The sequence below is a fragment of the Mus musculus genome, chromosome 14 (assembly GCF_000001635.26).
Source record: "Mus musculus strain C57BL/6J chromosome 14, GRCm38.p6 C57BL/6J".
Taxonomy (NCBI): Eukaryota; Metazoa; Chordata; class Mammalia; order Rodentia; family Muridae; genus Mus; species Mus musculus.
This window is the reverse complement of record NC_000080.6, coordinates 67,843,948-67,857,837: the sequence shown is the minus strand read 5'-3', so window position 1 is coordinate 67,857,837 and position 13,890 is coordinate 67,843,948. Positions and strand designations below refer to the sequence as shown.

The 13,890-nt window shown below is 44.7% G+C and overlaps 1 protein-coding gene across 2 annotated transcripts in view; it reads left to right on the top strand.

The window, feature by feature from the left end:
- The window catches only part of Dock5 (dedicator of cytokinesis 5), a 181,645-nt gene that overhangs the window by 75,735 nt on the left and 92,020 nt on the right, over nt 1-13,890 (top strand). For both annotated transcript variants that reach the window (NM_177780.3, XM_011245170.2), the window contains exon 6: nt 11,701-11,849. In NM_177780.3, the coding sequence (NP_808448.2) occupies nt 11,701-11,849 (149 nt within the window). The remainder of the gene's footprint in view (nt 1-11,700; nt 11,850-13,890) is intronic.

The window sequence follows — 13,890 nt, the reverse complement described above, 5'->3', positions numbered from 1 at the left end:
TGACTGTTGGGATGCAGAGCCATCTTCTGCATTGAGTTGAGTGAACCTTCCCACCATGCTGGAAGCCAGCTGATTCTCATTTCCCCAAGAGTTGGACCCCTTGATGGAATTGTGGAGGGAAGTGAGAGTGATCATTCATTTAGTCTTACTGAGTGCGATCAATAGTGAGTTACAGCTGCCAATACTTGGCCAGGCCTTCTTGGGTGCCTCAAACCACAAAGCCTCACAACATTGCTATAAAGAACATGCAGTTAGCAGAGCAGTGGTGGCACACGCCTTTAATCCCAGCACTTGGGAGGCAGAGGCAGGCAGATTTCAGAGTTCGAGGCCAGCCTGGTCTACAGAGAAAGTTCCAGGATAGCCAGGGCTATACGGAGAAACCCTGTCTTGAACTCCCACTCCCCACCCCACCCCACCCCCACCCCAAAAAGGAAAAAAACCTGAGCTGGGTCCTTTGGACCCACATGATGGAAGGAGGGAACCAACTTCCATAAGTTGTCCTCTGACTCCCACATCTACATTCTGGTATACATGCCCTGCCCCAAGTGAACATATAAATAGAATCAGGGGGGGAAAAAATCTTAAAAGAGTGGGAATTTAATCTACTTGTAGTATTTAGAGGAGAAGACCTGGGAGTGGGATAGCTAGGACGCCATAAGAATATTAATGTGGAGGCTCATGGTAGAATACCAGTTGCTTCATGGGAAGAGGGAGAGAGGTCAGAAGACACATGTACAAACTGTGTGTCTCACCAAGAAAACCACTGTCACGTTAGCTACTCAGCTTTGTCTAAAACGGAGCCAGGAGGCATCTTTTCTTTAAGCACACCCACCCTGTGATGAGAGGATCAGGGCCTGGGACTCCCAGCATTTAGCATCAGCAGACTAGAAATGGCTATTTGGCAAATGCACAAGATGCTCAAAGTTCGTTGCTAGCGTGGTGGCCTCTTCTGTCTAGAAAGCTCTATCCTTAATCCTGAAAGCCAGAGACCCTTTTCTACTGTTGCTTCGCTGGAGAGCTTGTTGGTGAGCACCCATGGCTCTCGCCTAGATAGGGGACTTCCAGGCTTCTGTGGGTGACCAGGAAATCATGTGGTGAGCAAAATATATTCTCTGATTAGACATGTGAAGGAGTCCATGAGGTTGTGGGCTGGAGAGCTGCACCCAGCAGCCATTACTTTTTCTTTATGTGGTCAGTCTTACTAAGTCACAGTGATACCCCCATTCTTGTTCCTGTGTAGTGAGGCAGTCACCAAGCTCATTCCAGCATCAGCGGTAAGAGTCTGGGGCTGAGTATTCCAGGATGAGTCATATAGCCTTAGCAATCGTGAGCCCTTTGTGTTGAAAGCATGCCGTATTTATGCCTACCCACCCTTCAAAGCTTCGTTTGTGTCCTTTCCGCTTCAAAATGTGTCTTCTCAACCAAGTCACCCTTAATGTTCTCTCTTCCTGACCTCCCAAACACTTAGCTGCTGCACGCGTGGTCTGGCCCTTGGGACATGATGCCCATATTGAAGGTGATCTTTTGATCTCTTCAGACTTGGTTGATGAGAGCACTGACTCTGAGCCCCTAAATCACGCACTCTGGGAGGGGAAGGATGCAGCTGTCATCCCTGTGGCCGCCATTGATCAACTTGTACTTCCATCGAGAGCACTCTAGTTCTGGCTAATTGATTGCTGAGTGGTGGATATAGCAGGGTTGATGGGTGAGAAATGGCGTGGGCATGGGTTTGTCCCTTAATGTTCTTTCTGGAAGTTGTTGAGTGGAGAAATGAATTAGGTGAGTGTGGGCTGAATGTTCTGCATGGTCTGTGTTCTTATATTGTAATGAAATACCTGGTGTGTGTGTGTGTGTGTGTGTGTGTGTGTGTGTGTGTGTGTGGTGGGGGCGGGGTGACTTACAAAGAAAAGAGAGAGCTCCACACCATAGTCCTAGAGGCTCGTAGAAGTGGGCTTAACTCCAATGGCTACCTTGTGGTGGATTGTCTAACAGTAGCAGGAGCTTCTGTGAAAGGACAACATGGTGTGACAGGAAACCAGAGCGTGGAAAGCCACCTCATTGTTTGCATGAGAACCCTCTTATGATAGCTACTGTGGGTGATGCTTCCAGTACTCGCTTGCCAGTCTCCATTCCTTAGGATCCCAGCAACTCTAAACATTACCGCACTGGAAGTCAGCTATCCAGCACATGACCCCAACTGTATCACAGGCAAGCCACAGGCATTCCCAATCTAAAATTCAAGCACTCGGAATGCTCAAAAGTCCAAAGTGTTTTGAACACATTCATGATAATATGTGTGGAAAGGTCTACCCTAACTCTCATCTCATCTGTGAAGCTTTCTGTCTGTATAAAAATCTACCTGGAGGCCACCTTAAATTATCTTTAGGCTGTTGTAGAAGGCAGAGGATGAAGCATAAACAATTTTCATATTTAGACTTCAGTGCCATCCCTAAGAGATCTCTATGTAAAGAGTTCTTTAAAATATTGGTTAGTGGTTCCCACCCTTGTACTGTGGAGGAGTTTTTGTTATTATTTGTGCCATATGTAAGTACGGTATGTAGAAAGGCCTTTACTCTCTCTAATAGACAACATCATTGCTCATCTTCCTCTGTATATCCTCTCTGTTTCTACAAGTCATCAAGACTAGTTTTCTAAGGAAAAGAACTAAGATAAGGGACTAGGAGTGTAGCTCGATGGTAGAGTGCCTGTCCTGGTGTGTCCACGGTTCTTACCCTGACAGACAGACAGACAGACAGACAGTCACACACACAATACACACACAACACACACACATGTGCATACAAACATACACACACATGTGCACACAGACAAACATGCACATACAAACTACACACACACATGTGCACACAGACATAAACACACACACACACACATGAGAGTAAGGAAATGAGGAAAAAGGTCCTGAGAACTTGTACTGTCTATGCCCTACCCCCAGCAGTCGCAGTGTGATGAACTGATAAGTACTTTTGAGCATTTTCTTTGTGAGCCTCCCCCTCCCTCAATTTAGTAGCAGAATTGAATTTTTAAGTGCAAAGCCTAGTGAATGAATTGATTTTTTTTTTTTAATTCCCTCTCAGAAGACAGCACATTTTTTTCATCTTAGACATCTGAGGAGATAACTGTCAAACGCCTGATAGCTGCTACTGATTGGCTGTGAAAGGTGTTGACAGTGGGTGGAGCTTTGTCATTGTCTGGGCTGAAGGCTGATTGTGAGCTTGATGCCTGCTTATCCACTAAGGGAGAGTCCACAGAGAATGGGTTTGCTATTAATCACCTCCAGCCTCCCCCACGCCCCCAACCCCTTCCCCAGTGCACGGGCCATTCACCTCAGGCAGAATTTCTGATTTTCTTTCTGTGGTAAAGTAGCAAACTTCAAATCCCATGTTTCACTGGGAAGTATTTAAAGGGAAAGAGACCCTCTAATCTTAATCCCTAGTTTCCAGATCTGTCCTCCGGGATGGACGTCTTACCATTTTGTTTTTGGATTCGGCCCATGTGTTCCTTTATCTGTATAAACATAAATTTGGGCTTTGTTGGCATACATTACCACGTTAACATCTTTCTTCCCATAGATTAGGTTTTTTTTTTAGTTCTTTTTTTTTTTTTAAAGATTTATTTATTTATTATATGTAAGTACACTGTTGCTGTCTTCAGACACACCAGAAGAGGGCGTCAGACCTCGTTACGGATGGTTGTGAGCCACCATGTGGTTGCTGGGATTTGAACTCCGGACCTTTGGAAGAGCAGTCGGGTGTTCTTATCCACTGAGCCATCTCACCAGCCCCCCCTTTTTTTTAGTTCTTGATTCTAGCTAGAGATGACACCCAGGCTTCTGTGTACAGTAGGCAAGGTCACTACCACCAAATCATATCTGCAGGAATTCCTTTCACAGAGTTTGAACAGGCTTTTCTACAAGACTGTAGGGTGCCCTAGAAACTGTATATCTCTAAATATGCTTCCTGGTTCTGTTCTTTTCTGTCAAGTTCATTGTAAATTTACATTTTGAGACTGTTTTCTAGAGGGATAAATGCAATCAACCAATCGATTTAAGCCCAGCTATGAACTTGCTGGATTATTCAAGAAACTAAAGATGGTTTTCTCCTGGTTTTAGCAATGGTACAGAGTAAAATTATCAGAAATATATCACAATGGGAATGGAGACTATCTACCCTGAGGAGAGGGGAGGCTTGCCTGGGAGACTTGTCTACACTGAGGAGGGGAGATCCCTCATCCAGAGAGGAAAGAGAAGAAGCTGCCTGTCTCCAAGAGCTTCCTTCATGGGACCTCTTTTCTCCTGAGAGTATTGTTACTGATTTTATTTCAGCTGTCTTTTCTGGTGGGTGTTGACCTTATTCTATGGGAGGAAACAAGCTAGATGAGCCAAATACTGGCCTACTAGCTGGGAAAGGGCATGTCCTCTGCGTGACCTGCCCTAACTAGCTCAGAGATCTTAAGCAAGACATCCAGAGTCTCGTTCTGAGCATGTATTTTCATAGCCTAGCTTCACAAAGCTATGAGAGCATGGACAGGAACTGTGGCTACAAAATCGTCCTGCTTGCAGATAAGCAGTCAAGGCCTCCCTGGTGGAGACCTGTGATGGTTGACACTGCCCCAGCTGGAAGCAGCAGCCATGGGGGATGCCCTCCCACTGGACAACCTTGACTCAGAGCTGTCTTCTCTCACCCAGCTGTGGCTGCCAGCAATCTGGGAGCTGTTTTCTGTGTGCCACACGCACCCAAGGCCGCTCGATGCCTTTCTCTCCTGTAATCATCTTGGGCAGAGTGGCCTTGAGCACGTGGGGAGCAAGCTACTGTAGATAACAAGCCTTCTTGGTTGATGTTCAAGTCCAGGAGGCACAGACATTTCCGGTATGTAGAGTACACATTCACAGCAGTTCCCTGGTAAGCTTTGCCTGCAGAACTGCCCCTTGATCACTTAGTCACTGGGTGTTTCCAGGTCTTAATCAGGGAGGTCACCTGGTGATTGGCCAAGGAAGTTCGACACTGGGGCTGGACAGACCAAGCAGTTCTTAGAGGGCTCCCTCCCTCACTGTATGTGTATATATATACACATACACACATATATACATATATACACACATATATACATATATACACACATATATACACATATATATACATGTATATATATAATAAATGTATGTGTATACATACACATATACACACACTATATCTATATCTATATCTATATCTATATCTATATCTATATCTATCTATCTATCTATCTATCTATATATCTATATATATATTGGTTTTTCTGGTTTTTTGTTGTTGTTGTTGTTTGTTTTTTGTTATTTTGTTTTTTTGTTTTTTGTTTTTTTTTTTTGAGACAGGGTTTCTCTGTGTAGCCCTGGCTGTCCTGGAACTCACTCTGTAGACCAGGCTGGCCTCAAACTCAGAAATCCACCTGCCTCTCCCCGCTTCCTGCTGGAGAAGGAGTCCAGTGAAGTTTTTGTGAGGTAGTCAATTCTTTCTATAAGTTTTGGAGCTGGAGAATACTCCTGCTTCCTGAAGAAAGGAAAGAGCCTGGGGATGAGGGTGGCTAATACGCACTGTGGAGTCAGGGAGTTTAATTATTAACATTAATTCCCAAGAAAAACTGATCTTCTTTTTCAAAGTTGCTTCAAAAGAAACCCTTGTACCTGCTCTCTGTTAGGGGACTGTGGAATAGAGAGGTGGGGTAGGGAAGGTATAGGGCACATTGAGTCACTTTTTCTTCCTGTCGCCACACCCATGGCTGGCTGTATATCCAGGTAGATGAAAGGTGCCTCTGAGCCGTCAGTCATCCATGGGCTGCCACAGCCCGCTTTAAAGTAGAGTTGAGCTGGCCTCCCTTTGGAAACAGATTTCCTCTTCAGGCAGGACGTGTGATCTCTGAATTACAAGCCCTGCTTCCATATGGCTTTGTCAAGAAACAGGATGTGACATGGAGATGCTGGAATGTCTTCCTTAAAAAAAAAAAAAAAAAATCAAGCCTTTGCCAGGCAGGCAGAGCTTTTCCGGGGTTGGAAGAGGAAGTAAGGATGAGTAGGAAGTGTGGCTGGATTGTCAGGTGTCACCCATTCTGGACCCAGGAGTTAACGGCTACAGGGAAGACTTTCTGAGATTATTGTAGAGCTCCATCCTCAGGGAACATTTGTATAATTCCTACTGAGTCTATGCAGAACAAGGCAAAGAACTGAGACAGCCAGAAGCAGCCAATCAGGAAGTTTTTTTGTAGGATTAATTGCGTTGAACAGCTCCGTCATAGACTGGAAGATGTCTTTAGGCAGGGATCTTTGCCCAAAGTCACATAGCAAATTAATGATAGAATTAGAAACAGAAGCCAAGTTCCCATATGTTCTCCTTTTCCTTCTAAATTATAAAAAACCATGGAAGAAGAGGTGAGCACAATCTCTATCTCCTTCTCTTCTTTCTCCTCCTCCTCCTCCTCCTCCTTCTTCTCTTCCTTCTCCTCCTCTTCTTTCACCTTCTCCTTCGCCTTCTCCTTTGCCTTTCCTTTCTCCTCCTCCTCCTCCTTTGCTTTCTCCTCCTTCTTCTCCTCCTCCTTCTCCTTTGCTTTCTCCTCCTTCTTCTCCTCCTCCTTCTCCTCCTCCTCCTTCTTTTCTTCCTCCTTCTCCTTTGCTTTCTCCTCCTCCTCCTCCTTCTCCTTCTTCTTCTCCTCCTCTTCCTTCTCCTTTGCTTTCTCCTCCTCCTCCTTCTTCTCCTCCTCCTCCTTCTCCTTCGCCTTCTCCTCCTCCTTCTCCTCCTTCTCCTCCTCCTCCTTCTCCTCCTTCTCCTCCTTCTCCTCCTCCTCCTCCTCCTTCTCCACCCCCACCTCCGCCTCTGCCTTCGCCTTCACCTTCCCCTTAGCCTTCGCCTTCTTTTTCTTTCCCCCCTGTCACCCAATCAATCAAAGTCATGATCTGAACAGCCTCCAAATTTCTGAAACACTCCTTGGGTGACTTCTACATTCCTGTCACTATGGGAGGCAAAGCTGTCTTTTCTTGTGACTTTGTTTTAAATCTCCAGAAATTTTAACAAAGAAGGAAAACAAAGATAAACGTCTGGATAACAAATACACCAAGTGAAATAAAGGGATATCAATACCGTCTGGTAGAAAATAGTATCTGGGGTATGTTCTGTGGGGGTGACCAACCGTTCTTCACTGAAATTCAAACCAGGTTTGTTCTTTTAAAAATTTAAGCAAACATCAGATTTGTTCCCAGGTTCCTACTGTACCCCAGGATTGTGCTGACTTTTTCAGAGAAGGTCAAAGAAGTTATCTAATGTGACAATGGCTGATAATGCAGAAAAGACTAACCTGGTGAAAGGAAGACTAGAGATAGTGGAGGAAAGGTCTGCAAAGGGCAGGCCTGGGCTATGTAGGCTGTAGGAACCAGAGGCCAGGAAGGAGGGTCTTTTAGTCCATTTCCTGCTCCTAGCACAAAACACTTGAACTCAGTTGCTGCATAAAGAGGAAAGGTTTGCTTTGCTCCCAGCTTTGGAAACCAAATGTTCAGGATCAGACAGCTGGATCTGTTTATCCCTGTTGCCCAGTCATATAAGGAAGACTACTACTTCATGACAGGATTGTGTGCAAGGAGGGTCCCTCCCAGGGTGAGGCAGGAGTGATTAGGGGTCCAGGTCCGCAGTCTCTCCTAACAGCTCTATTGAGAGTGAGCATACAGTTCCCCGCCTTAGCTAGAGAGCTGCCGTCTGCAGTAGTCGTTAATTAGTCAAAGAGCCGAGAGTAGGCGGCCATTGAGAGCTCAGCCTAAATGAGACATCTATATTTAGTATAGATTTATATCTGTCTATAAGTTTATACTGTCCTATACTCTTATCTATACTATATCACACACACACACCCGCCCCCTACTCCCATTGCCATCAATGATCAGGGAATATCATCTTGTTAAAGGGGGCAGAGAGAATCTAAGAATGGTAGAGAGGAGTATTTGAAATGCCCTCTTCTGGATGTGCTATGGCACTCATGGACTCACAGCAGCTGTGGCTACTTGTCTCAAACCTATACAAGATCAAGCCAAGAGCACTGCTCAGCAAGCTGTGTTACCTAGACTAGGTGGGTTTACAAATCACCAAAAATCATGAAGGTGCGAAGGGGACTGGAGAAATGTTGAGATGTACCGTATATGTGTATGAAGGTATCAAAGAATAAATTGGGTGTTTTGCTTTGTTTTGTTTTGTTTTTTAGAAAATGAATTAGCTTAGTCCAGGAGGTCAACTTCAATCCCCTTCACTGGGCCACATCCTCTGTGGTTTAATTATCTCCTCCTGAGCCACTCATAAAGTTGCTGACTTCATGGTTCTGCAGACCATGCCTCCAGCACTGGACCCCTTGGGGAAAACAAGCTATAATGCAAACCACTGAAGAGGGCAACTGGAGAGGCACAGAAGAATATAACAGACCCACTCTACTTGGGAGTGCTGGATCTTCCTTTGCGCTCACATGCTTAGTCCCCAAAATGCATGAGGTGGCAGAGGAGTTGAGAGAGGCATCTAGGATGTAGACAGTTTAGCTCAGAGCAGTCAGAACAAAGCCCACCTCCTTGAAGTAAGTGGGGGAGCTCACTGCCTTTGGCCTGTTCCAGCTTGTCTATTGAGAATGAACTTGGCACCGCGAGCAGGAGAATAATGGCTGTCTTCATCCTTCTTTGGGGGAAGGACTTGTCGAACAAGGCTGATATGGACAGGCAGTAATTAAATTGCCTCGGATAATGTCTGATATAATTGAGACCAAGAACTTGTGAACATGGACCCCAAACAAAGCACCACCTCATGCTAAGGATTCCCTGGGCCCCTTGAACCCTTTCTTGTTTCAGAGTATGGAAATTAATACCTTAATTATAGCCAGAAGATGCTAAAAACTACAGGAGTAGAGGAGTCATAGGAAAGGAAAAAATATCTCTTTACTGTCTAGCAGTTCTGAAAGGCAAAGTCTGTAGATTTAATCCCTTCCCCTCCCCTCCTCAGTTTATAAGACAATGGAATGGGGACATTCTATGCAGAGTTGAACTAGAAAGGCAGAGGTTTTACCTAGCTGATTGAATACACGATCTTTAAATATTTCTTTGTGCTTTCCTAAGGCCTGGCTCTGGAGATTGCACAGAGGTGTAAATATCTTCCTGGTTTGGAACAGGAATTGCCTCTTGACTTGCGCTGCAGACCCGCAGTGTAAATACAGCCCCTGGAGAACTCTGAGGAATGGGCACCTCTTCCCTCTCCTTTGTGTTCCCGAGAACTTTGAATTTGTTTAGAATTTCTATCAAAAGTTACTAATCTTATCCTTGCTGCCACACCCATAGGCTCTGGCCTCTTCCCTCTAGACCTATGCTTTGTTCAGGAATACCTTGGATGGTTTCAGCTCTGTTCTGGTTGTTGTCTTTGCCTGTTGTCTGTTCCTGGAGTTGTTAGAGACGACCAACCAGAGGGAAACAGTGGCAGCCATTAGAACATACCCTTGCTCTTTCACCTCTCTTGTCTGTCTGTCTGTCTGTCTGTCTGCCTGCCTATGTCTTCTCTATCTAAAGGAGCAGTAGAACCAAGGTTGTAATGGCTTAGACATTTATTGAGCGCTTAAATAGTTGACACACAACCAGTGAGTTGTAAATGAACCTCAGAAGTCCTATAACAGTATCATGACTTTTACCTACAAACAAGGAAACATTAGCATCCCAGGCCATAAGTAATGAGCAGTACTGTACACATTTTTATTTGATTCATTTCATATATGTATACTTTTCCTGGTTGTCTAAGATGTCCCCCTCCATCATGTGTATATATTGCACTTTGTCTTTAGAAACAGGGTCTCCCTGTGTAGTCGAGCCTGGCCTTGAACTCACAAGAGTTATTCTCTCTTCCATTTCCCAAGTGCTGGGGTTAAAGGTGTGCATCACTGTATCTAGTTTGTTCAATTTTGTCTTTCAATTATTTCCTCTTTCTTACTTTTCATGATCTGAGGTTATCTTGTGTGTATAGATATAATTGCATAAGCATGGCTGTAGCTAGCTCAGCACTAAGAGTACTTTTCTAGGCCCCAAGTTCAATTCTAGTGCTGCTAGGGAAAACAGTAACATAGTACATGATAAACGGATACTTTCGTGTGTCCGCTTACTCCTTTCCTCCCCGTCTAGAATGCTGGACTGTCCAGGACAAGAACTGTATTTCCAGCTCATTCTCACTGGCTGATGGGTTTAAGAGTACATAATGATCGAGTTAACCATTTAGAACAGAGGTGGTGAGGGCTCAGACATCAAGCATTTGACTCTCAAAATGATTGAGCTACAGCCGGGCAGTGGTGGCGCACGCCTTTAATCCCAGCACTTGGGAGGCAGAGGCAGGCGGATTTCTGAGTTCGAGGCCAGTCTGGTCTACAGAGCGAGTTCCAGGACAGCCAGAGATACACAGAGAAACCCTGTCTCAGAAACCAAATAAGTAAATAAATAAATAAATAAATGATTGAGCTACAAATGATAATTTGGTTGTAACTTTGCTTTAGTTCAGTTCATTGAGTTACTAGTAATGCCCAGAGTAACAGTTCAGTGTCCATCTGCTGACAGGAATAGAGATTAAAATAAAATAAAATTTAAAGTTATATTTTCCAATATTCCATATCTCTGAATTAGTTATTTCTCCATTTGCAATTCACCCTCCAGTGTCTTTTGCAGGCACAGACACAAAAGGAATGAGAAAGCTGGCCGGGAGAGAGCTAGCCAGGGCAGTCTTCCAGGGTTCTGAACGCTGGTGTGGGTTATAAATTCCAATCAGCGGAGGGCATGGCAAACTCACAGGCTAAGTCTTCTCAGTTGAGACTGCAGTTAGAATTAGGTAACCTGGTAAGGCTGAGGAGATGGTGCAGTGGATAAAGTGCCTGCCCTGCAAGTAGAGGACCTGATTTCAGATTGCAGCCAGCCACATAAAAGCTGGACATGATGGTAAACAGCAGGGAGGTGGAGACCAGCAGATCCCTAGGGCTTGTGGACCAGCCAGTCTACCTAAATCACTGAGTTCCAGGCTCAGCCAGAGACTCTGTTTCAAACAAACAGGTGAAAAGCAAATATGAGAGATCTCTGATGTTGACCCCACTTGTGTATACACACACATGTGTACATACACCCCCACATATGAACGTGTACACACAAAAGAGGTTTGAAAGGAGGAGGGCAGTGCGGCTGTGTGGGGAGGAAACCATGATAGGCTCTGGAACTCTTGAAGGAGTGACCGCTGTTGGGCATGAAGGAAGCATAGCGATTCTGTGATGAACAGTGACGTGAAATATATAGGTGGGAGCGTGGTTCAGACCAGCCACTAAAGGACTTACCATGGACCCCTCTTATGGTGGGAATGTCTAAAGGGCTTTAAACAGAGGAAGGGATATGGTCAGGATGTTAGGACTTGTTCATGATTCCATGGGTTTATTATAATTTAGGGTCCATCTGTAACTCTTTACCCATTTTTAGAGTTGTGTCTGGGATAAATTAGGAATAGCTTAGAAAAGCTTATCAGCATGAAAATGTGCCTCAAGTGTGCAGCTTACTGTGCGTGACCTCACGAGTAAGGAGCTCCCTGTAGACAGAGTGTGTGAAGATAGATGCCTTCTCTTCATTGCATCTTTATGGTTCTCTCTGTCCTTTTTTTCTCCCCTTTGCCATTTTAGAACAACAAGGTCACACTATTCCGCCAGCTGCAGCAAATGACATACAGTCTGATCGAGTGGCGTTCCCAGATCCTATCTGGGACACTTCCCAAGGATGAACTTGCAGAGCTGAAGAAGAAGGTCACAGCCAAAATCGATCATGGGAACAGGTAATCCAAGACCATCTTGCACTGAGGATGTGGAGAATGACTGGCACCTTCACACTAGATAGTATTCACAGAAACTTCAAAAGAAAATCCTTTAAATGGTTTCAAATGGAGGGTTGAGGAGGTAGACCAGTTGGTGGAGTATTTGCTGAGCTTGCACAAAGCCCAGCACTATATAAATTGGTGTGGGAGCTCTGATCCCAGGACTTTACAGATAGAGGCAGGAGGATCAGAAGTTCTGGTTAAGGATGTATGACTTCATAGTAAGTTCAAGGCCAGGATAGTTGGCTATATGAGACTCTGTCTAAAAATCAAGACAGAAAATAAATGAAGTTCTTACACATTATACATAATTTACAGGGCACATGCATATAGCACTTATATGTAAGGATGATTAATGAGGCTCAATAGCATTCACATCACTTAGGCAATCTTCATTTCTTATGTTAAGCGCATTTAAATCATCTTTACTAGATATTTTTACATATAAAGTTAATTTTTGCCAACCACAGTTATGCTACCGTGCAGCAGGAAATTAGAGATTATTCTTCCTATACAACTATGTCAATTAACTACTTCCTTCCCTGTATCAGTGACTCTTGGGGAGTCCAAGGTCCTTCTTGTATGTGGCCAAGTACTGGATAGAAGAAGCAGCTAGAGGGAGGAATGATTTACTTTGGCTAGAGAATAGAGTTTGTCGCAATGGGGACGGCATTGCAGAGCAGTTCCTGCCCATGAGATGGTGGCAGGATGCTATGATGGAGCTCCTTTACCCAGCACGCAGGAAAGCAGAGTGCACCAGACTAGAATCAGAGGCCCATCCCTACTAACTAGCCCATGTTTATCAGCTAAACTACATCCTGAAGCTTTCGCAAGCTCTCAGAAACAGTGCCACCATCTACAAGTGTTCAGTCACATGATCATGTAGGGGTGTTTCCCTGTCTTCCCCATGTCTCTGCAGCCCCCTATTCTCACAGCAAATGTTTGATCTTAGAGTTGACAAATAACAATGCTTACTACTTACTGTCTTTGTATCTTAGAAAATACACAATTTCATTAAAATTATCACAGTTCCCTTCTTAGGTCAGGTGCCATGTTGGTCCTCTGATCCCATTGACTGACACAAGAATAGGGAAAATGGGTTTTCTGCCCAAGCTTCTCCATTGGCAGAGAAGTCAGGAGTGATCAGGCACATAGGGATGGTCCTTTCAGATGTCTGAGACTACGTTTTTATTCCAGTGATGGATTTTTGCCGTCAGACACCATTTTCTTTTGCCCCATCCTCTCCTAACTGGCATTGGGCCCATTCTTGGCAATGGGACAGTTCAGATTCCCTGATATGGTAAGCCATCCCTCCAGCCCACAAAGGCAATGAGAAACCATTAACTTGAGCACAGGCCCTGGCTCCCTGGCTCTGGGTCTGACTCTCTTTCAGCTGAGGTGTGGATCCTCTACCCTGTTGACCTCCGTGATGGTTAATGTTGATGTCTCCTAGAGTGGATGTGAAATCCTCTAGGAGATAAACTACTGGGCATGTCTGTGAGGGGGTTTCTAGATTAGATTAACTGAGGAGAGGAGGGCCACCTTGAATGGGAGGCAGGATCACTCTGTGGAGTCTGGGGCTGAAGAAGACCTAGCTGCTAAGTACCATCATATGCCTGGTTCTAAGTGAAGATTTACTGTGATGGGCTATCTCAGACCCTGTGATGGGCTATCTCAGGCCCTCCGCTCTTCCATTCCTTGAGCTGTGAACCAGAATAAGGTTTTCTTCCCTTAAGTTGTTTTTGTCAGTTTTTTGTTTGTTTGTTTGGTTTTTTTTTTTTTTGTCGTTTGTTTCATAAAAGCAAGAAAAGTAAATGATGTAGACACTGGATGACGGTAACTGCTGCAGGTACACAGCTTCTCATGCAGGGTCTTGGGACTTTTTGTAAAGCCAGCTGAGGTAGGACGAGGCTCTGTCCTTTTATGATCTTGACACAGTAACATTGTCCTGGAGGTCCCCCAAGGCCTGGCATAACATGTTAATGTCTTCACATGGCAAACA